The sequence below is a fragment of the Panicum hallii genome, chromosome 4 (genome assembly GCF_002211085.1).
Source record: "Panicum hallii strain FIL2 chromosome 4, PHallii_v3.1, whole genome shotgun sequence".
In the NCBI taxonomy this organism is placed as follows: domain Eukaryota; kingdom Viridiplantae; phylum Streptophyta; class Magnoliopsida; order Poales; family Poaceae; genus Panicum; species Panicum hallii.
Genome location: NC_038045.1, coordinates 43,915,953 through 43,940,700, shown reverse-complemented (window position 1 = coordinate 43,940,700; position 24,748 = coordinate 43,915,953). Strand labels below are relative to the sequence as shown.

The 24,748-nt window shown below is 45.3% G+C and overlaps 3 protein-coding genes and 1 pseudogene across 3 annotated transcripts; all 4 read right to left on the bottom strand.

The window, feature by feature from the left end:
* Window positions 1-3,549: 3,549 nt before the first annotated feature.
* Window positions 3,550-8,983, bottom strand: LOC112890518 (pentatricopeptide repeat-containing protein At4g20090-like). Its single transcript, XM_025957398.1, has 3 exons — window positions 8,596-8,983; window positions 8,291-8,475; window positions 3,550-3,789 (listed from the first exon to the last, which is right to left on the bottom strand). Exons 1-3 carry the CDS (start codon window positions 8,981-8,983, stop codon window positions 3,550-3,552), a joined length of 813 nt encoding a protein of 270 aa, XP_025813183.1.
* On the bottom strand, window positions 8,723-12,122 carry LOC112890517 (annotated as a pseudogene).
* A 2,722-nt stretch (window positions 12,123-14,844) lies between these two features.
* Window positions 14,845-16,495, bottom strand: LOC112889789 (translation initiation factor IF-2-like). The gene is made up of 2 exons (XM_025956557.1): window positions 15,962-16,495; window positions 14,845-15,721 (listed from the first exon to the last, which is right to left on the bottom strand). The coding sequence occupies exons 1-2, from the start codon at window positions 16,095-16,097 to the stop codon at window positions 15,039-15,041; spliced, it is 819 nt and encodes a 272-aa protein (XP_025812342.1). The 5' UTR covers window positions 16,098-16,495; the 3' UTR covers window positions 14,845-15,038.
* A 3,015-nt stretch (window positions 16,496-19,510) lies between these two features.
* Window positions 19,511-20,715, bottom strand: LOC112890516 (5-epiaristolochene 1,3-dihydroxylase-like). The gene is made up of 4 exons (XM_025957397.1): window positions 20,516-20,715; window positions 20,169-20,468; window positions 19,785-19,923; window positions 19,511-19,570 (listed from the first exon to the last, which is right to left on the bottom strand). The coding sequence occupies exons 1-4, from the start codon at window positions 20,713-20,715 to the stop codon at window positions 19,511-19,513; spliced, it is 699 nt and encodes a 232-aa protein (XP_025813182.1).
* Window positions 20,716-24,748: the final 4,033 nt, after the last annotated feature.

Below are 24,748 nucleotides of genomic sequence, written 5' to 3'. Positions count from 1 at the left end.
TGCATCATTGCGAGTTTGGTGCATGCGCACGATGATGAATCTGAATCATCCTAACGCTGTGCGAACCTACCAACGTACTGCAAAGATTCCCAAGTGCAGCGTCATGCATGGTCTTTCCGGCGATCTTTCCTGCTATGATGGAGAATAGATGGAGAAACGATACGAGGAAAATTCATGTTTAAACATACATGTAGACTTTTACAAGCATGCATGTTCAGCGTGTTCGGCTGAGAGTGAGAGTGTTGGCATGTACTTGTTGATGTCGCTAATCAAGAGAATTAAAAGGTTTGACTGAATGTTTTACCAAATACTAATACTAGTTGAGTAGCCACCAGCGCTGATTCTGCCCATCACAGGCCACCGGCTGGGTCAAGAAGAGCCTGACGCCTCTCTGTACACGGCGGCATACCTAACACGTCGCTGCTCCTGGTACCTTCAGTCAAGAGATGCACACATCACAGGCTACTAGTTCATGGTTCATCACTTTGACTGATCACTCGGCATCTAAGCTATTTAAGAATCCTGACTTTTGCAACCCTGCTGCAGTTCGTATGAAAGGTTGAGCTGCAATGCAACATAGAAAAAGGAAATTGAGGCGGCTGAATCTCACAAACTATACCAAGAAAAAGAGACATATAGGAATGGAGGCATGTGGCGTGTCACTTCCGGAAATTAAATAATGTTGCATACTATCAAAGCCCAAACGTGGTGAAACTGGAATAAAGGACAAAGAAACAATGTGTCCTGACATGCTTCACCATCTCCCGGAGGAGGATAAACCAAAACTAGTAAACTAGTCCCGAAATAGATGAGATATCATATCATTTGCCTACCAGGGGCAGAAGACAGAATGCAACTTTTTTAAGGAGACAGGGAACTAGGTGACTATATAAAACTATGAGAAAAATGAACTAGCTAGTATACAAAGAGTTTTACAGAAACGAAAGGAAGTGTCCAAGAACCCAAGTAAAATGAACTTTAAAGGTCTTACCATTCTGAGACTTGTGGGCAGGACTTCTGTTTTTGGATGACCGTTGCAACTTCACACCTCAAACGTTATTGGCCTCCCTGAGGAAAGGGACCGCCAATCCGAGATTTGTGTGGGCAGCTGAGCTTGGACCTTGGATGCCAGTTTTGATTACAGAAGCCTCGAGATACAGGCACGGTGTGTCAAGGCACGGCATGGCCCGCTGACTTACCCATGCCTCATGATGCGTCGTCACTGCTTCAGCTGCACACCATGTCTCTCAACTTATTTTCGGCAGGGCGCAGCGTTAGGTGCAGGGCACACCGTTACTCCCATGCTTTGCTAGTGTACCTAACACATCGCTGCCCCTGGTTTCTTCACTCAAGATCTGCTGTACACGTCACAGGCTACTAGTACACGGCGGCTGATGGTTCGTTACTCGGTTTTCTTTTTCATCTTTGTGAGGATGATGGCTCCTTACCTGACTGCGTCTCTTGACATCGTCGCAGCTGTCGCCCGAGCGATCTAAACGACGACCATTGGTTGTTTTTTATAGGGTTGCAGACCATTCGCAAGACTCAGCTGCCACGAAAAGAAGAGGAAAATCGATGTTGGTTAAATTACCGAACAAACATAGAAACGACGAAGATGTATAGCGTTTGCGTTACAGGCTTACAGCCACGTCTGGAATGGGCACTGATGAGCTGCTGAGGTGATCTCTTATTTTTGGGCAAAGTAACAGGTCTCCTTGCATCATCTTCTTAGCTGTGTGCGATCGCATAGGCCAGAAACTTTTCCTTTTTCTATAAAATCTTCTTGCATCATGGCCTCATGCGAGACCAATCGTCTTACCGGACAAGGAGAGGAAAGCAGGAGACTCTTTTCTTTTTCTTTTCTTTTTTTTGAGGGATAGACCAAATCTTTTAACTGCCCATGAGGCTTCAACAACCAAATGAGTTGCTTTTACCACGTCGTGTTCCGTGTATTGAACTAGCCATCCACCTGTCGTAAATTGTAGGTAGGCTACCACTGGCACGTGAGTATAGCTTACCACCGTATGTCACTCATAGTGACATACGAGGCTTGTTAACAGGCGGTACCATCTGATACTATTTTTGTTTGACTATTGCTGACCTAGATCTGGTACGTGAATTAAAAAATAAATTAATATAATGTCGGTACCGGCCTAACACATTTGGTACCTTGTAGGTACCTCTCGGTATCTTTTAAATCTTAGCCATTGATTTATCGCGATGAACAGCTCTCATTTATTCCCATCACTCCATATGCCAAGAATTACTAAAAATGGTAATTTAAATTGAACAAATAGACCTACTTTTACAGCAACTTCAGCAATATACCCTAAATCAGACCCTCTGAATGCTAAATGGTGGATGCCTCTATTTTTTTAGGGGCTTCCGAATTTATTTCAACTTCAGCAGTGCCGGGAGCGCGGTACCGGTCAGCCCAACCGGTACTAGGTACTAAACACGCCATATGCTCGGTACTGGTGCTAGAAAGTTTTTCTAGTGGTGCAAGCTAGTTTAGGTGCCATAACGCTTCCACTAAACTAACACGTAAACTTTGAGTAAAAGCATTAGACATGGAAACTTTGTGGATTTATTAGATAGAGATTTCAGTCCAAAGCCAATCAAGTCTAAAGTCAAGTCAGATTAGCAAATGAATGCATTCTCAAACGAATTAACTAGAGAATATGACTAGCTGAGGTCAAAATTCTTCAGCTAACAGAGGATCACGATCCGAGGTCAACAACCGAACTCCACCGGCGGGTTTTTTCTTAGCTCCTGCAGATTAGCCACCTGCAACTGAATTCCTATGAATCCGCTTCACCAAACACTGAAACAGACGCATCATCGCATTATGCCCACGTTGGATGCCTGCCTTATTTCCTCTACTTAGTATACTGACGCGAGTTAACATATATCTGTACCTACCATTCTACGAACAAAGATTTCAACGTGCAACGTCCTCTTCTTTCAGGCGATCTTCCTTCTGAATTTCTTCCAGAGCACGAAACAGGTGACAGGGAATGGAAACAGACCGCCTGGTTCTAGGAAGGGAAAACAGAGCCTGAATCACATTGATCTAGCTTTCCTAGAAGTACTATAATTTAAAAGATTGGACGAAAGATACTTGCTGTGTGGTGTCCTTCATGTTTTTCCTTTCAAGTTATCTTGAGCCCAAGGCAGCATGAAGGAAGTGTCGAGGTTTGGGAAGCAGCAACGATACTTTCTCCATGAATTTTGTTCCGATTCAGTCCTCACTTTTATATTTCCACTACTGTTTTCTTTGAAACTAGGTTTTGAATAAAAAAGCACATCTCGTTATCGTTGTACCGTTCGTTATTATTTTTCTAAAAAAATAGAATAGTTCAGAGGTCGATTCGGACTGAAGACGGAAGTGCTGGGAGACTGGAATTAGCATGCTAGGCGAAGCAGGGCCACACCCACGAATGGCAAATGGTGTCCCTGCAGCTTCGGCTCGGTTCCAACGACCATGGCACGCTAGTCATCTGCTTGCGGACACGGCACCCTATTAACTGCCGTTGAAACGACACAGCGTCAGTTGGAGGAAAGCGGGTCAGCTTGCAGTGTCGTGGTCCCCGTCTCACAGCACTTGGAGTTCGGGCAAATGGACTGGCCGAACGCGTTGAGACTAGCTCGTTTGATGAAGCTCGCTCCTTGGGTGACTTTCTTCAGATGACTTCTGCCAGTAGAGTAGTAGACTTGTGATCTGCCGACCGCCCTGTACGGGCTACTCTCAAGCACTCGGATACTTTCGGATGCCCCAGCCAGCTTCACCTGCAAGAGGCTTTCGCAGATGTAATAGTAGTAGTTAAGGGCTTCCTCCCAGATGCACTTGCTGGCTTTAGCAGCCAAAGTTCAGTGTCTAAGAAACATACAGTGATGTTTTACAGAATAGGAGCATACATTGCTCCTGCGCTGCACAAAACAAATGCCTTGACGAGGCAGTGTACCTAACACGTCGCGGCACCCGTTCTTTTTTTCCGGTCAATAAACGCAAGACGTCACACGCTACTAGTCCATGCTTGATGCTTCATCCACGTTGACCGTACGGTCTGTCTGTTTGGATGGGCTAAAGTTGCGTGCTAAACTTTACATTTGCTAAAGTTTTAAAGTGTTAGCTAAAATCTAGCTCATCCCATTAACACTCCTATTTGGATAGACTATACTAAACTTTTGGACTTGATCCAAACACCCCCTATATCCCCCCTACATTTTTCGTAAATCCAGAGCCATTTAGCATGCGCCGGGATCTTCAAATGCGATATTGAGCTGCAACATAAAAAAAAAAGAAAGGAAAGTGAGGCGTCTAACGTACTGAACACCGCAAACAAAAGATACAATATCTTCTCAACACCACACTGCCACGGTGCCATGCCACCACGGAATGAATGCTTGCAGTCCAATAAATCATGCCAGCAACCAGTTTCAAAGACCAGAAGCCACTGGAAGCCTTGCTAATTCTCAATAGGCAACTTTCCACTTATCTGTTTCGGATATAATGGGCAGATGCGTACCGCTGACAGGGGCCATAACATGACCATGCACCAGATTGTTGTCAGTAGTACTGGCGAAGTTGCTCGTCTGCATCTTGTAAATGGTTCCTTCCACTGCATACAACAGGCCTGTATGTCAATTCAGGCAAGTATCATATCCAAGTATGCCATAATATGCTTCAACCATATTACTTCAGAGCTGTATGTTCACTGTCATGACCAAGTATGCGATAAAATGATTCAGAGAGTGGGCAAAACAATGTATGGAATGCTTCACTATCCACCAGTACATCATTTTGGAAAAGAACCTACTGCATACAATTCCTTAGCAGTAAAAAAGAACGGAAACTGATATCTGACGATTTATATATAATAGAATGGCATACTTGACAGATTGAGCTACAGAACCAAACAATGAGGAAATGAGCTGAAATACAAGCTGAAGTGCATCTACACAGTGCAAAATAGGAACCCATATATTCAAAGGCTTGAAACTCGAAAGAGAAAACAAGGGTGCTCAGAGGGTAACACTTAACATATAATACAACTTCTGGTTAGGATCGCATTAAAGCAAAGCTATACATCTTAACCTCAATGCTTCTCCATGTATCTCACACAAGTTAAATATGCCATGCAAACAATGTAAGCTACTCTTTTTTTTCCACCAAGCACAGGCCGGTGGCTACCCAAGGAAACTCTGATTCGATCCGCCCCACAGCTGGGAGGCAGCCTTATCACAAGGAGAGGTTCTTGGTATATCTTCATACTGTTTACACATACAGATATTAAGGTAAATTCTAAAACAGAGTAGCATTTGACTAGCTTACATATGCACCAAAAGGGAAAAAATATTTCTTCTGCATTTTCAGAGTCATCTAAAGTTCTCAGGAGAAAGAAGTGGATAAACTAAATGCTTAGTTCTAGGTGCCAAGGGCTAATCGAGAAGATCCAACTAAGTTGGCATGCCATCTGGTAACTAATATTCTTAATTTTGAGTTATCATTGAAGATATAGTTGTTTCAATGCATGTTGGCTAAATGCTCCTTGCAAATGAAAATTCACATGCAACAATTCACCCAACATATTTCGGCTATAAAGATAACCCATCAGCTACTGAACTGCGAAGGGTTGTGTTCCTAGTATAAGTATCCAACTATTCTGTTCATTTCACAACATATTTATCCTTCCAGATAACGATTCCAGAAGGTTAAAACATTGTGTTGCCTTTGATCATATGGTCCCATCACAGTTTCACTAAATTTGTGTCTTGTGACATGGGGCAAGGTATGCCAGTTGTCAATCAAGCTATGCTTGGCTTCCTATTCAGCAATTTTGCCTGTCTGTACTCAGCTAGTTATCTTTCTTTCCCAAATCCTACCAATCTGAAAACAACTGGGTAGTTGGCTGATGTATAATTATTAATAGTAGATCAGCTATTGTATATGTAGCAGAGATCTGAAGTGACATAATACAATAACTAAGTTACTATTAATAATTTCATACAATAACTAGTACTCATAAACATCTATCATCCATCAGATGTATTATAATAGAGTTCTTCTGATCTGATAATTATCCACAAGGCCTAGTAAAGCTTTGCATAGAGCCGTCCCAATAGCATCTAACTTATGTGGTGGTGCGCGGTATGTAAGGCAATTTCCGTTATAAACAATGCAAAAGATTAGTATAAGTTGAATAACTTAACATGAATGTTGTTATCCGGAGTGAACCGCAAAATCTCTTCATGAAGTGACAGGATCATATTTGGTGTTCAGAAACAATGGCAAAAGTGAGATGATACACATAAGTATTTACTATTGTTAGCTTTCTTCACATCACATAGAATATGCATACAGCCCTGAGAAAGTATATCTGGACTTCTATAACTGAAGGATCTAATTGATCTACTTGACCATCATAAACCATAGCTACCATTTTTTCAGCCAAGTTAACATATAAATTATAATTTCTGGTACTCTAAAATTCATTAGCGTTTACAGCATATGTTCTTAGGCAGTACAAATGTGGTGAGATCTCTTGAATTATCACATTAATCACAATGCTCCTAACACTAAAACCAGTCTAATGCGCTATTGCAAAAGTTATATATTATTGATAGAGAAAATCAAGAAGGTACCTGAAGGATTTAACATCGAAGTAGGAAGTAGAATCTAAAACATGTGGTGAATGGCAAGGCAAGCTTGGAAACACTTCCTTTACCTTTTGTTTTAGCATATTCAACTCAAATAAAAATCAGCACATCAGCTTTCGAATGCACAATTCATGAAGGAAAATGTCAGAAATAATGGGACACTCTGAGAAAAAAAACTGTGCATGAGTGCAATATCATTGATACAATACTTGGCAATGATAAGAATGCTTAGTAAAAAGTTACATTAACTAGCTCCAGCAGCTGCTGATTGACCAGGGGAAGAATTAATCGATAGCTTGCTAACAGTAATCAATTGAGCACCAGAGATCCAAACTCTTAGAAACAAAAAGAAAGAATGAACATGTCTGATAACATAATTTGCGCATTCCATCCTATTACATGTCAAAATGAGCTTAATCTACCATATTTCCTAGCGTACTGAAAGACATCTGTAAGAGGACTGTTCAGGAGATATCAGATCCTACAGTGATCAGTGTTTCAATGTGGCATTATCATGCATCCATGAGTTCCTTGACCATAATTCATCTTCCTTGATGTCCAATTTATCTCAGTTTCACACTTAGATTAAGTCATAAATCACTCTAGACACAAAAATGCCAAGGTGCTAGGCGAGGTGGTGATGATGCTCCACCTAGCATTCGTATGGTAGGGTCAGTGAAAAAGTTGGTATTAGTCTGATTACAAATAGAATTAGTTCATTTATTTTCCAGGGTCCTTTTGGTAAATACAAGGTCAAGATAATAACTCAATGTTAAATTTCTAAAGAATATAATCAGGGCTTTTAGATAAAACATGCATTACAGTTTGCAATCAATACCAGAAATTCATGTAAGACAAGCTGTTAGGACAAGTAAGACTTATACAGGTCTGCAAAACAATTGTCTTTGAGAAGACACCCTACTATTGACCTATGATCACCGATACTTCACTAACCCAGCTGTACCCGTATCCGATACTTCGATACTCCGATACTCTCTCTATACTACCACTGTGTCGTTTTTCAAACTCACGTATCGCCGCACCAGTATCGGCATATCCGTATCGCGTATCGGTGATACATAGCTATTGACACAAAAATTCAGAGATACAAAGTGTGGGAAGGAAACAAGCCCAGTGAACGATGAAAATCACTTTATTGTAACAAAAATGGTTGTTAATGAATGAGTTAGTGCTACAACTTACAACAAATGGAGTATAAAAGCACTCCAGCATGTGAGCTCCAAAGCATGTGCCCAATCGGTGTATAAAAAATTATAAATAATCTTTAAGGCCTCCAAATCTCATCCCAACAGTTGTCAACCACTTTCCGAACTCTCTTAGACTGACAAACTCCTCTCACAATAGTATACCAAATGGCAGCCTCTGGCACAATATACTTAGCCAACATCACCATCAAAACATCTCCAGCTGCCCTATACCTTTCTCTGTTGCATAGCCTCATGACCAGTCCCTCTAAGAATTGTCTCCCTTTCCCCTCTGCAACCCCAATCTCCCACAAGAAAATGTTGCATGTTACTGCATCTGGATCACACCTTTGATCAAGCATCTGATTAAGCAAGTCCATTGCCCGAGGAAGGTTATTTGTGCGAATCAGCCCATCCAACATAACATTATAACTGATGGCATCTGGTTTGGCATCACCCTTCGCCAGCATGTCATTAAATAGACGGAGACCACCGTCAACCATCCCAGACATGCATAACCCCTTGATCATTGAAGTATAAGCTATTGTATCAGGTGCACAGCCACGGCCAAGCATGTGTTTCCAGACCATCATAGCATCTTTTAATCTCCCTACATTACACATCCCACTGATCAATATGCTGTAACTAATGGCATTTGGCACACAGCCAGCCCTTATCATCTCCTCCCAGGTAGAGAGAGCTCGCGATGAATCTCCAATCTGGAAATAACCTCGAATCATTGAGCCATATGTCATGACATTTGGTATACATTTTGCATCAGCCATCTCTTCAAATAACATTTCAGCTTCTGTCATCCTCCCACACCTGGCCAGGCCATCAATCATTGCTGAATACAGAACAATGTTTGGCCTTACCGTAGCTGCCACCATTGTCTCCCACACCCTCAATGCCCTGTCAACCTCCCCTGACCTGCAAAACCCGGTGATCACGGCCGAGAACACAAATTCACTAGGTGCAAGCCCCTTATTCCCCATTTCCTCAGCGACTTTCCATGCATCCTCAGCTCTTCCACATTTCACCAACCCATCCACCACTGCACCGTACGTCATTAACCCTGGCGCAATTCCCTCACTCTCCATTCTTCTCATGATGCCCATCGCTGCCCTCGCCTTATTGCACAATAACAAACCATGCAGCAGCACATTGTATGTCGCTGCTGTCAGTGTGCAACCTTTAAGCTGCATAAACCGAAACAATTTGGCTGCCCCATTGACATCCCCTGAACGCATCATTGCTCTCAGCACGGGGTTAAAAGCCTCGGCCGCCACCACCCCATCGACCACCATCTCATGAACCAGCGCCACCGCATCCTCCACCTGCCCCGCATCGGCCAGAGCCGACACGACGGTCGAGTAGGTGAACTTATCCGGTGCAAGGTTCCACGCTGGAATGACATCGTGGAGGATTCGCAGCGCGGTTGCAAGATAGAGGCCGGGGTTCCTTGGGACCAGAGAGGAAGAGATGCACTTGAGGAGGAGGTTGAAGGAGAGCAGAGTGGGAGCGAGTCCGGGGAAGCGGCGGAGGGAGTGGGAGAAGAAGGCCGGGAGGAGGTGAGGCGGGAGGGGGAACCGGACGAGCGCTGAATTGAAGGAGTGGTGGGTGGTGGCGGCGGGGGTGGGCGGGGAGAGGAAGAGGCGCAGAGCGAGGATCGGGCGGGGCGAGCGGGCGAGGGCGGCGACAAGATGGGGGAGGATGTGTGGGGAGGCGTCGTGGGGGAGGCGGCCGAGGAAGCCGAGGACGGCGGCGACGGACGGGGGAGGGGACGCGACGGCGAGGGAGCGCGCGACGGAGAGGAGGGTGGGCGCGCCGGCGGCCGGGAAGAGCTCGGCGGCGAGCGGTGAATCGTCGTCGGACGATGAGGACGAGTGGGAGCGGCGGGCGGCGGTGGCGGCGAGGGAGGGTTTGCGGGTGAGGCGGCGGATGGGGACGGGGAGATGGGTGGCGGGACGGGGCATAGGGGGAGGAGAAGCATGGCGGTGGGGAGGACGGCGGCGGGGTTTAGGGGCAGGGCCGGCCTAGCACTGCAGCACTTGGCGGCGGGGTGGGGAATTCTTGCAAAATCTCTCGCTCTAGGGTTTATTCGCATAAGCCCATTGCCGTCACATCCTGGCCTTAGTAATGGGCCCGTGCCCATTTTCCTTCCTTGCTCCGTTTGGTTTCCTTACTAGCGCCCCGTTTAGATTGCAAAATTTTATAACATTTGGAACTGTAGCGTTTTCGTTTGTATTTAACAAATTTTATCTAATCATGGACTAACTAGGCTTAAAAGATTCGTCTCATGATGTACAATTAAACTGTGCAATTAGTTATTTTTTTTACATACATTTACTGCTCCATGCATGGGTCTCAAAATTGATGTGATGGAGAGAGTGTAAAAATTATAACATTTTGAGTGCATCTAAATAAGGCCTACCACGTTCAGAAATCAAGACGCTTTGTTTGGTTACCCGCATGTACAAATGTAAATGTTTTGGTAACCTCCTCCACCACTCGTTGCTGCCCAGTTTCAGTTCAAACAAATCAAACCATCTTGGGAAGAAAAAAATGAATAATTATGAATAAAAATTGAACATTAAGCTAGAAATTGACTAGTTCATCCATAGTGTAAGCATCGCAGAGTATGTTATGCACAGTTTTTAGTCTGAGGGGTCATAAACCACCATGGTCGTGATGACAGTATCTTCCTTGCCAATTTCTCTTCCTAGGCACCTATAGCAACCTCAGCAATCTCCTCGACCATCTCCTAGTATTTGCAAACACAGTTAGAATTTGATCAAACAACGTTATGGAAGGATAAAATCTAAATATCATAAATAAAAGTAGATGCGAAAATTATTCTATATCTACTAGGAGAGAATGCACTCAGAACAGTCAAAATTCAGAGAAGGGGAAGAGGATTTTCTTTGTTTTGTTTTTGAAGAGGATTTTTTGCTACCACCACAGCAAAAATACAAATTCAGGAGTGGGGAGCCTAACGAGGGAGCAAATCTGCACAAGAAAGCGTCACGATTTTTTTATCGAACTCAACAAACAGACAAGAAACAAGCACAAATCGAAATCCAGACAGCAAGAACAATCCATTTACCTAGGGGCAAGGCAAGAACACGAATCCAATCCCTGCAGTGCAAATTTGAGAAGAAAAAGTGAGAAACGGAAAATCTAGGTGTAACCACCAAGGAATCAAAGGAGATTTCCGTCCAATTGCAAGATCTGATGAGGGAAAGGGATGTGGAACAACAAAAATCAGGGGAAATCACATATCAGTTACCGATAGAAGATTTACCTTTGCAGAATAAAAGCTTGGCGCTCAAAATAATCGTGGATAGGGGAGAGGTACCCCCTACATGCAGGGGAGAGGGGATGAGTTTTCAGCAATTGCCAAAAATATTTAGGTACTGGAGATGCGTTTGTTAGTCCGCTGGAGCACATGTATTTTTTAAAATGATATTTTTTTGGTATTGGAGATGGGATTGACGGTCTGCTGGAGATGCTCTTAGAGAAAACAAATCAAGCAATCATCGACCAATAGAGAGTACAACCAAGAACGGAGAGAAGCACCAATGAGAATGCGATGGCGGTGAGAGTAACTAAGGGAGAGGATGGCGTGTATACAAGCGGTAAATCTATAACTTCCTGCACGTCCGCGCCTGCACGTACTCGGCAGCTCTCTCGCACGCGAGTTGCATCAAGCCAGCCAGGCTGAGCGGTGCCTTTTGCACCCAGTGGGCCAAGCCCAGACGATGGTACTACACACAACCAAACGAACAGACATTGTATCATCTCGCGAGCCTGGCTAGCCTAAATACAAGAAACCAATAATGCCTTTAGATATTACCATACCACTAAGAGCATCTTCAAAAATCTCTCTGTATCCTTAATAAATTAGCTAAAAAAAGAGAAGCTCCACCAAAAACTGGATCCAACAGCATCGGTATCCTCCTCGCTAATCTATCCCGCTAGCTATCCCGTCGGCCGCGCTCGGCAACTATACCGAGCCCATCCGCCTCGCAATCCTGACCCCGCCCCCCGCGCTCCCTCCCTCTGTCGCCCTCCCGCGCTCCCCTAGCTGACACCGCCGCTGGTCCCTCCGCTCCCGCCGTCGCGCACCTGCTCCGTCGCCGCCACCGAGCGCCTCTCCTTCCTTCCCAAGCTGCTTCGCGCCCCCTCAGGCCTCCGCCGCCCCGCCACAGCATGGCGTCGCAGCTCCTCGCCGGCGGCCAAGGCCGCCGCCTCCATTCCCCACACGCGCCCCTACCTCCGCCGCTCACCTGCGCCACTGAGGACCCCACCTGGTTCGCGCTCTCCTCCTCTACGCGGTGGTGCCGGCCCCGGCGGCGGCGGCCGGCGACCGCCGGTTGGCCTTGTTGGCTTGGCCCGACCCCACCTGCAGAGAGGGAAACGAAGAGGTTAGGATAGGGCTGGATGAAAAAAATCTAAAGGAGAGGCCCCACATGTCAGGTATACGAAGAGTCTAATTTGGCTAGTCTGTTGGAGTGTACCGAAATATAGAGGAAATCTTGGCAAAATGGATAGCTAAATAGGAATATGGAGAGTGAGATTTTGCTAGGCTCTTGGAGTTGCTCTAAACACGGTAGCACCAAAATTGATCAAAAATCTGTTCAGCAATATAAGTAGATAGAGCATGTAAGCATCTATTGTAACCATTCAAGCTAATAGGCTAATAGCTTGATTTGCCCAGCTAATAAGTTAGAGCGTGTATGGGAGAGCTCAGCTCCACGAATTTCACAAAATATTCTGCCAAACACGTCCAGCTCCAGGAACTCCAGATCCAGAAAAAAAACGTGGAACTAGGGGTCAGATCCATATTTTTCTTGGAGTACCTCAAGAGCTGCTCCAAAAACACCAGTTTCACACCTCCTCATGGAGTTGAGAGTTATTTGCCTACCATTACCATTGGTTACACAACTTACACCTTCGTTTCTATTTTTCCCAACCCCCACCCCAACCTCCTCTTCTTCCTCTTGTCGCCCCTGCCTCCTACGTGTCATGCCCACATCATCGCGCCGCCCCTGCCCCCTGCGGGTCTGTGCCACCCAGCCCCCCGCGGTGCTGCGCCACCACGCCCCCTACGGCAGCTCTGGTCCGCGCCGCCCCTACCCCCGCAGGGCCGCACCACGCGCGTGGTAGGGCGGCTGGAGGTGGCGGCGGCAAGGGGTCCGCGTGGGTGGACCGGTAGCCGCAGCTGAACCGGCGACGCCGCCGCGAAGGCATCGTACGCCCACAGCGCGCGTGCCTTGCCGCTATCGATGTTAACAGCGAGGGAGAAAGCGACGAGCCGTGCGGGCTCGCCGCCGCTACTACCGGCAGAAGGTGGAGAGGTGGTGGAAGTGGCAGCAGCGTCCACCTACCGGACGATGGAGGCACCGTCGGGCGAGGCGGCGAGCGGGGGCGACCAGGGCTGCGGCAGTGAGCCGGGTGCCACCGCAGAGGGACCAGGGCTGCAGCGAGGCGGCGAGCGTTGCGGCGACTAGAGTAGAGAGAGGAAGAGGAGGGGAGAAAAGAGAGTGACATTTGGACCCTTTTGCAAAGGCTAAAATAGACTATTCACAACCAATCATCATTTTTTAATAATTGGAGCGCTGCAATCAGCCAAATATGTACAACAACTCCGTATTTTTGTGGAATTGGTAGAGTGGAGTGCGAGAAAATAGAGTTGGTGGAGTGGAGCTGTTTTTTTGAGTTCAAGTTTTCCCAAACAGACCATTAATAGTTAGCCTACCTGCAGGTTAGATCCCTATTTGGGTCAGTTAGGGTTAATTTTTAGCCGATAATAACTAGCCTTATGTATTCAAACGGGTCCAAAGGCTAATCCTATCATACACATTTTATCAGTGAAATGTAGGACTTTCTGATAACGTGGCATGAGATTTGAGAAGAGATATAACAAAGTTGCAGCATGCTAGAGACGAAAGTTGGCTCAATATCCAATACTAGAAAACCGTGTGCATGCTATGGACCATTGTCGTATATACAAAACATACAACAATTAATTGATTTGAGTTCTTAAGAAACAACACTAAAATAGTATTACGTGAGTTGTATCATATATACTTCTATTCATATATAACGTGGCGACCTCGAAGAAAGTGATATGCTACAGAACATTGGGATTACCCTAAGCAAGCAGCAGGAGAGAGCAGGTTGACGTAACTACTACGGCCCCGTTCGGTAGAGCTCACCGAACAGTTTCTAGCTGAATTCAGAAGAAGCTCTGTCAAACGATTTTTATAAGAGAAGTGATTCTATGTTAATTCTGTGGAGTGATTCTCTAAAATGAATTAAGAATCTGGAGTAAAAAATGTAGCTTCACCTGATTCACGTCTCACAATGAATCTGTTTTTCATAAAATTAATCTTAGAGAAACATGCAAAATCACTTTCAGCCAGTGAATCACTTTTCTCAAAGAACCAGAATAAGTTGGAGCTCTATCAAATAGATCCTACCTTGATTTCACAATACTTCATCCAATCTTAAGTATAAGTTCATTTATGTTTCCTTTAAGTCAAACCTAAACTCTAACAAATGATATTTATATAGATATATATGTCTTAACTAAAAGAAGTTATACTTTTATGAAATTAAAAAAGAGTAACTATAGGGCCATGTGGGAGTCGGGTCCCACAATATTAAGTTAGATGGAGTGCCAGTCTGATATGTGCTATCAATAAATAATAACTAGTGATGAGACGATAACTTATAGTAGTTATAGTAGTAGTACTTAATCAACTAGCAATTGTTGGCCGTGCTTAAGAGATTAGGATAAAAGGAAAAAGTGTTTTCTCCACTTTTTTTTTAAATATGTGATGTTTATTGGTATCTAGAACGGACCCAGAAGCGAATAAAAACCCTCAGCTGGCTCCAGATTTTTAGTTTCTGTTCCTACCTACTTACTTTTGCCAAAAGGCAAGACGCAGGGGCTCAAATTAAGAGGATATAATTAAGCCGAAGCATCAAAACATTCGAACCAATCCATTTCATGATCAACCTTAGTAGCTTATCTACACAACACTACAAGAACCATATTCCTTGATCTCCTAATTAGTTGACTACTTTAATTGTCCAAAGTAAGAAATTAAGAAGTCAATTTATTCTCTGATCCGACCAGTGACCTCTGACCACCGAACAATTTGCTCAGACGATGGTGCACGCGTTGGGGTTCTCCTCGCTGAAGATGGTGCTGAGCCGGCCGTTGGCGTCGGTGGCGATGCTGTAGATGCCCTCACGCACCGGCGTCGGGTAGTACCAACGGTACTCGCTGGAGAAGTACTCGTGCCGCCTCGGCGTGCCCGCCAGCGTCTCCCACCGCGGCAGCGGCGACGGCGAGTACCGGCCGTAGCCGTACGCGTACCCGTGGCCGCCCTGCCCGCCGTGTGCCGGCGGCGGAGCAGGGGATGGGTACGACGGCGGCTCGGCAGCACCGTGGTAGTAGACCACGCCAGCTGTGCCGCCGGCCCCGCTGCTCGCCACTGTCGCGGTGTGATGCTGCGCGTGATGCGGCGGCGGCTGGTCGTCGTCCGCGGGCACCGGCCCCGATGGCGTGAACCGAACGCGCTTCTTCTTCTTCTTCTTGGGCTTGCGGGCGCCCTGAGGAGGGGCGCCCGTGGAGGGGAACGGCGTGCCGGGCTGCAGGGTCATCGCCGTCGCGTGCGCTTGCGGCGGCTCCGGCTGGACGGCGTGAGCGTGGGGCGGGTGGTGGTTGTTGGTGGTGGCCAATGTGACCGTGCGCGCAGTTGGGCGCACGTAGCATGTCTGCGCGGGTGCGTACGCCATGGCGTAGTCCATCTTCTCGTCGTACCTGACGCGCCCTTGGCGCTCTGGGAGACAGGATAGGAAAAGATTAGATGAATTTGCACATTATCACATCAGAAGAACTGAAAATGATTGCGTCTGAACATGAAGGTATGCTTTGGCAACAAACCAGCATGTGTGCTTGCAAAGTTGAAACCGATCGGTCGAACCAAAATGAGCAGGACATGTGGTTATGATGCTGAAATTGAAAGACTACTTTTTTCTAGGAAACATGGTAATTAAGAAGAAGATAAAATAAAACGTACCGTTACCGTTGCATTTTGTGATCATTCTCGATATCATCCTTCCCAAGGGGGCACAAGAGCAGCCCATCTGCCTGTCGGCCGCCAACTCCATCTCCCTCGCCCGAACATCAGCATGGTATACCATCTGCGGATACATGGCAGCACCTGTGCGTGCACCCACGGAGCACACACTTTAGCAGGCAACATCAACCAACACCTCCATCGGATGCTGCTGCTGCTGCTGCTGCGAAGCTCTCCCCTAAATCGATAACGGACTAGCTATGAACAGTCTTGAAATGGTTGCAGCTGGTGCGAGGAAGCTAAGAACGAAGAAGCAACTGCAGCTAGTGATGAGACCGAATCGAGTAGCGATGGTCTATCGGTCTCTCCTGCTCCTACCTAAATGGTTCTCTGTGTGGACTGGAGAAATGCGATGCGTTGCACTTGTGCGCGCCCATATGGTAGAGTAGTAGAGTGAGGGAAGAAGGAAGGAGCATCTCAGCTGCCAGGAAGCGTAAAGCGCGCGTGGTGCTTTGTTTTGGTGTGTACGCAGGGTTCGAGCAGACGGCAGATTGGTGAGAGTAGACTGAGCCAGCCAGCGAGTGGCGTCAGAATATATGCGGCGGGAGAAACTTCAATTCATGCTTGGATGGAAAGCGCCTTTGCACGGGATGCTTGCTCTGTTCTGGACCTGAAAAGAGGAGTGCCAAGAGGTCCCGGTCCGCGTGGCTCATATTTGTGTCCAATTTGTACAACGATCTTTCTTCGATGATGTGCTGATAATACTATTTGGGATCTAAACTAACAGTGTGACCTTACTCGATCTTATTAGGTTCTGTGTTGTGGTGGTTCACAGTTCTTTCATTTATGAGAAAGATTGTGGCGGTTCACAGTTGACTTGCAAAATTGTGCCCCACCCATCTCTAGCGAAATTTAGCTGCCTGACTAGCTTAAAAAGTCTTCCCAACACAGGAGCAGAGAACAATATGGATATGCTAGGCATTGTGAAGTTGCGGCTGAGGTTACCATAATCTACTCCCTCCGTTTCTTTTTATAACCGTGTTAGGATTTAATAAGTCTTATTAATGTGTGACCGCCAATTCTCGAGCAATATGTTAACAATTGCTACAAAACCAATGTTGTATCAAATAGTGTTAAATAGCGGCCATATGATCTAGCAGCATGCTTTTCTAGCTGCTAACAGAGTCGTCGCTGCTCCACACTATATATTGCCTGCTATTTCGGATGCAACGGTCGTAGCGGCAACTTTTTGGAGCTTCTACAGCTTCACCATAGTTCGCTATTTAAAATATTAGTATTAAATTTTATGTGAAAGAAGTATGAATCTATTATAAAACTAAGCATGCATATAATTTGACAATAAAAATTCTAATATGTCTACATATTAATATATATAATGACACTAAAGGAGTATGGTTCAGCCATCACCAGCTAATTCAATGTGGGACGACGCTACATCCATTCTCAGGGTTCTCCTGCTCCCGCAAAGCTACCTGATGTCTCCTTAACCTGGCGCGAATCAAGAAAGGGGGAAACAGAAGTGCTGGGGCCTGCATGAATGGTTCAATTGGTTCGCACCTAGCTAACCTTACCAGTTGGCAGTTACCACACACCTAACCATAGTCACACAAAAGCTTCTTCCGCTTGCTTGGCTGGCAATACTCTGGCAAATAATCACACTTTGTTAGCATCCTACCCCACATGTCATACACTCAGTTCACTTTATTAATTTTGCAATAATTGTGGTTAAACACATAGTTTGCCTAACCTATCTAGTTGAAGGCAAAGGTTAATTTAGACAAGCTAACATGCCTAAGGTTTGGTAAATAGAATATTAGGACCACAAATTTCCTTGGCAAATATAATCTCGTGACAATGTCCACGTGCCTATGACAAGTAAGATGAAGCATAAAGTAAGTATATGGCATGTCTAACTTCTGGATCGAAGCCAAAAACTAGTATAGTGACAACAGAAAGCACCCGTTTACATAATTTAAAAATCAAATAACATTTATTTATTAAATGTTCTCTGAGGAAATAGGGGCACAGTTGAAATGAAAAGGAAACTTTTCCTTGCAGAAAAAAGATAAAGAAAAAGTAACTTTTACTAGTATATAAAGAAGAACATGTACTAATATTGCAAACAGATCAATGGCAATCAATATATAGTCCAGAACAAGAGTAAATTCCCTCTATGGCTCTAGAAATAATGCCACTTCCTATTATGGCCCTCGAAAGTTGAATCTTCCTTACTTGGCTCCATTTTAACTTTTATCCCCTCTTTAGTCCTACCGTCAACTCTGTCAGTTAACTTGCATAGGTGGTTTTTCACCCCTCTTTTCTTGACTCTGAACAGTATCTAAGTAAATTAGTAGAGTAACTTCATTTGAGATGCTCTTACTATTGCACCACCTATTAGTAAATTTCACTTGATCGTCAACTCTGAACAGTAACTTGTGGTTTTTCACCTCTCTTTTTTTGACTAAAACGACCTCCAAATCACCTCTAAGATTCATAAAACCTTTTACAGTACGTGATACAACTGATGGAGATGAATTCATTTTGCAAAAAAAAATATATGTAGCCTTGACAATCTTAAAATTAAAATTCACCAAATTAGGCTACGTTTTAAGACTATATGATTTTTTTATGGCACAAAACTACTATTCACAAATTGAGAAAAATGCCTAATATTTCTAAGATGAGATGTATTGATTTATAAAATTATTTTGTATCATATGTTACTTAGAGAATTTTGACTCTGTAACTTTCATTCTTGACTCTGTCAGTTAACTCGCATAGGCCCGTCGATCCTGACAATAATAGGTTGTGCAATAGTAAGAACATTTCCAAGAGACTCTTTATATCTTTAGAAATAGAGATTTTGGTTAAAATTTACCCTCCAATAAATATAAACCTCATCTATTTCGGATTTCTAGCTAGCCAAAGATGGAGAGCAAGAATCTAGACTACCCACAAGATATATAGAAAAGCTGCTGAAGAGTACAAAGATATAGAAAATAATTTTTACTCAAATAACTCTCTAAATGATGATTTAGAGATTAGATTTTAGAAAATTTTTTGGAGATGGTCTAACACAAGCAATACCGAAAGCCTCCACTCGGTAGGCTGAGTTTCTTTGAAGGAGGTTTCGGGACAATATATATACTCCAGAGCATTATTAGATCCCGTGGCAGGCCCTCATTGTTCATTCTCTATTTACATCGTGCCTCCCTGTTCACTGTCAAGCTTGTCCACCAATATAATAGTAAATATACCACTGATGTGCGCAAGAAACAGATACAAATGTGCCTAGTAATACAAAAGTTGACACCAGCCATCGCTTTGGGACCCTCGATTGAGTCTATGAAATTCAGGTTATGGTCGCATGATGCCTCTCAGATCTAGTATATATAATGTTTTAGATGCTCCTTGAATTATTAACCCATTTCTAGGTTCATGATTAAGATAATAATGGCTTCACGCTCCCCATATCTCGATTTTGAGTTTGACTTTATATGCAGTACTGCATCATGTTGCCACACAGGCCTATTTCCTAGTCAACTGTGGACCGTTGTTGACCTTCTGCATTGCAACCTCGAATGCTAGCTGCATGATGGAAAATTATTATCGCCATCTTTTTTTCGGTTAGTTATGTATTGACTGGCTAATACAAAGCCAATTCATTTAGTACCGGCTGGAGGATTTGACACTGTTCTTGGGACTCTCTGGGCAACAGCAGCGGCGATGGAAGATGCAGCCGCAAAGTTTCTTTGATGACCATATGCAAGTAGCTCAACTCCTCTAGGCCCTCCTCGCTTACCTTCATCGCCGCCGCGAAAGCTCCTCGCACCTCGTCCTGCAACTTCGACATGACGGCAGGATTCCTCATCAGCTCTGCCATGGCCCATGGCCCACTGCAGAGTGGTCGCCGATGTATCGTTGGATCCCGCAAAAAGATCCTGCGATATATCGATCAAAGTCATGATCTGATGTAAATAAAAACTTAAAAAAGGAGAAATAAGTATGAAAAAATTCTTAGTGCGTAAATGTGTCTTAGCTCTTACAACGATCACTGCTTTGACCGTGTCCATAGTGAGGGGGATCTGTAGGCCACCGTCCCTTTGGAATCGTAGGAGCACATCTACCATGACCTCCGCCTGTGGATCCCGGTCGGATCGCCTCTGCACATGCTCGACTACAATACTGTCCATGAGCTCGAGCATTGCCGCTCGATGAACCTCCACCTCGCGCGCTGACCGGCCGGCTCAGCAGACGAGCAAGCCTCGAGGACGGGTAGAGGTCGGCTAGGCTGAAGCCCGCCGCCAGCCGGACACCCTCAGCTAGCTGGTGTACGAAGGCGTCTCGATCCCTGAGACGGCCGCCCATGATTTCCCGGAGCGCCGCGTCGGCGACGTATCCGGCCAGCATCGTACTGAGATTCACCAGCGGTGCCGACGCCGACGCTGACGCGATGGACCGGACGAGGCGTGCAGCCTCGTCCTCTCTGATTGGCCGGAAGGACCGGACATGCTTTAGGCTCAGAAGCTCCACGTTGCAGATCTTGCGGAGCTGCCGCCAGAGTGTTCACCGTAGGGGGCGAGCGCAATCCCCTGGCCACCCTCGCTTAGGATCTTGAAGGTCGTGGTCTGGGGCCGTGTCGCCAGCACAGCGTCGTGGGTCTTCAGAATCTCCTTGGCGGCCTCTCGGGATGAGGCTACGACGGCCGGGACCTCGCCGAACTTGACGAGCATGACGGGGCCGTGGCGGCGCGCCAGGTCGTGCAAGGATCCATCACCTGAAGACAATTAGCGGGCCGGCAGGACTAATTTCAGCCCATAGAGAACTGCTGCTATTGGCCCACGAGTTTTCGCGCGCCCTCCAACAGACTACCGCATGTCTGTTGGTTTTTTTCTAAAAAGGGGATTAAAAAAAATTTGAAAAAGGGGTGGCAGTTGGGGAAATTTAGAGAAATGGGTGCCTCCCGCCCGCTGAACGGACGGAAAGGGGCCTCCCGCCCAACCATAGGGCGGGAGGCTCAAAAAAAATTTCCAGGGACCTCTTCGCGAATAAGAAAACTTTTCTTATTCGCGAAGAGGTCCCTGAAGCAGGCCTCCCGCCCGGCCAGTAGGCGGGAGGCCTCCCGCCCGGCCACTGGGCGGGATGCCTACCGCCCGGCCAGTGGGCGGGATGCTCCTGGTCCATTTTTGTTATATTTTTTCTTAGATTTTTTGTTTCAGAAACTATTTGAAATTCAGAGTTTTTTCAAATATAAGATTTATTCGCCATACTCTTATGTATGCATATAAAATTTTAATTCAATTTTACGAAGAAGATTACGGTATCTAAAACTCGTACGAAGATAGTTACACGATAACGTTTGCAACGTAGAATCTAAATATTACGATAGTACAATACATGAAGCCATTAAAAATAAAATAATATAATAATGAACATTACAAATATTACAAATACATGAATCCAAATATTGTGTCTTCAGTCAATGCGGCAAATATTACAAATACGCATCCAGGTCTGATAGAATCTCAACGCAGCAAATATTACATATGAGCAAACAACGTTTAAATAAAATTACAACTAAATGATGCCTGATGACGTACTAGCACTCGATCGGCGACGTCTCCCACTTCTTGATGCAACCGGAGGTCTTCCATCTGTAGCATCACCTGTAGGGCCAGCTTCAGCACAACTGGGGCCAGCATCATTGGTTGGACAACGTTTATACGTGTGTCCAATCTGATTACATGCACTGCAGCGTTGTATCCTCGGACGGAGCTCTGACTCATCCATATCATTACGAATACGCCGTGACTAACGGCGCCCTCTCTTAACCCGTGATGATCTTGGGTCTGGAATATATATAACAGGATTCGCTGTCTCAGTGAACGATCCAACCAAACGGAACCCATAGATCTCATACTGCCAGGTGCTAGCAATTGTCTCCTTTCTGAAGTAATGTGAAACATATATATCGACAGGATGTCCAATATCCGCACAAGCAGCCATTACATGAGAATAAGGTATGTGCAGCAACTTGGGCCTCATGCATGAGCAACAACAAGTTCCATCAAACTTGAGAATGCACTTCTTTACAGGAGTTTGACGTCTCATGCCATGTCGCGCCCTGTATTTAGGAGATACCTCAAACTTGAGCTCCTGTGTTCCACATTGCCGTACATGGTGTAACCGGGCGCTTTCTGCCTTCTTAGTTATATATTCTGTTACCTTGAATTCAAAATTTCTGTCTGGATCTCGCATGAATACCTAATTTTTAGTGAACCGCTCCCGAAAGTAATCGGTACACCCGCGGACAATGAATTCAACAATTGCAACCAGTGGAAGCCCACGAACACCTCGCAGCACCCAATTGTAAACTTCGGCGAAGTTGGTGGTCATTATACCGTACCTTGCACCATCGGTATCATAAAGTAACGCCCACTTCTCCTTAGGTTCATTCTCAATCCATTCAGAAAATTTTTTCACCGCTGACCCAGACCTTCTGCGAGTACGTGCAGTATCTGTTGGCAAAGGGCACAAAGCCTCTGCTTCATCCTGTGCAATTATGTTTTTTGATACGTCCTCGGCTCTTTTCTTCCCGGTCAGTTCATCAAGTTTCAGCCACTGCTTGTTAAATTTTTGCTGATTCGTTTCCTTCCATAGCCTCTTGAACATATCCATAAGGTGCTTGTTCTTGAATTGCCTGAAAAAGTTTGCACCGACATGCCTCATGCACCACCTACTGCGAATATCACGCCACTTGGGCAGCTCTCCGGTCTCCACACACCCCTGCTGCAAATCTAGAATTGCCCTCAGTATGCCGGCGTGACGATCATGAATCAGGCAGACATCTTCCCTATCCCGAACGACTGCAAGCTTAACCCGTTCCAGAAACCAGTACCAACTGTCTGTGTTCTCACTCTCAACAAAAGCAAAAGCAACAGGCAGCAATTGATTGTTTCCATCCACTCCAATAGCTGTCAGCATTTGCAATCTATACTTTCCTGTGAGAAAGGTCCCGTCGATGCACAGGATAGGCCGGCAGTGATGGAATGCGTTAATGCATGGACCCAAGCTGAAAAAGACCCGCTGCAATGTGTGGGGCGGACCTTCTCCTCTGTCTAGAGTTTTCAGGTCATAGTAGCTTTCAGGATTTCTCTGACATAGGACGGCCAGCATTCGAGGAACATTATCATATGCAGCCTCGAACGTACCAAACCTCATCTCCAACACCTTTTGTTTTGCACTCCACGCCTTGCTGTATGAGATGGTATACTTGTACTTTTCCTGAATATACCTGATAATAGACTTTGGTTCATATGACAAGTTCTCTACTATCGTCCCGTACATCTCATTTGCGATGTATTGCGACGTGAGGTTGCGATGGCTCTTCTGCACCCCAGGCAAATGACAAGTGTGTTGAGTGACAATGGAGCATTCCCAATAATCTTTCCATTTACCCTTATAGGCATGCACCCGCCATGGACAGCCATCCTTCACACATACCACATCGTACTTACGAGATTTGCACTCGACTGTCTTAAACTCTCGCATAAGAGAGAGAGACCAGCACTTAACAGCTTCCTTCACCTCTTCAATTGAGTGGTACCTTGCACCCTGCATAATTTCATTCTCCCTGCAATCCGAAGGCCAGCTACATCCGTCATCTACGACAAGATAACTGAAGTCGCTGCTTACCCAATCTTGAGGCACATCATCGTCATCATCAGACGAATCGGCATTCATTGCTTCATCCAATTCACGTTTTTCGTCTTGCAGCTGTTCAACAATAAAGGGTATGTTCTCCCCCTCATCAGCCACGCATTGAGGTGCTGCGGTGCCACCTGCCTCAATGTTTGCCTCCTCAACTTCTTCATCAATATTTTTATCCCCCGGAGCAGCTTCAATGTGTTATCAAAGGGTTTTGGTGCACACTGACAAGGAGTACTAGTGGCCACTGCCAATGACTTGCATTTTGCAGATAAGTTAACCAGTTCTCGTTGCTTGCAAGTGGCATAAGCTCCCAGATCAAAGCGTGAGTGGTACGATTTATGACGCGTTGAACACTCACAGTGTGTGTCTCCTGATTAATCCTTAATCCCCTCATTAACCAGTTGCATAGGGATTCAAATGTCCTCTCGTGCGGTCTGGTAATTCCTCTGACCGCACAGTTGAATTCACTTAAATCTACCCCATTCGGCCCATAAATCACATTTCCTTCTCCGTAATATATACTGAAAATACCCTTCTCGGAAGACATATCTGTCAATCATTAATAAACTAATTATACTACATATTAATACACAACGAACGACGATCCTAAATTTCAACGACTCTCAGATTATATTTTACAGATTCTAAACTATTCAGATTATAAATTATACTAAAAACAAATGAAAATACTAAAAACTATTCAAAACATAACTACTCTAAGAAATATTTCCTAAATTATAGTTATTTTCAAGTACTTATATAGCTAGAATGAGAATATACCTCAAAATCGACGTGTGGACAGGGCTTCGCCGCTTCCTCTTCTCTCTTCCTCTCCTCTCTTTCTCTTTTTTCTGATTTTTGCTGGATAAAATGACATTTTTGGGGTAGGTTGCGGCTTATATAGCCTGTGGGGGGACCTCCCGCCCTACCAAAGGGCGGGATGCCCCTTAGCACAACATCCTGCCCTTTGGTTGGGCGGGATGCCCTCCCAGGGACCTCTTCGCGAAGAAATTGTTTGCGAAGAGGCCCTCGGGGGACATCCCGCCCGCTGGGTGG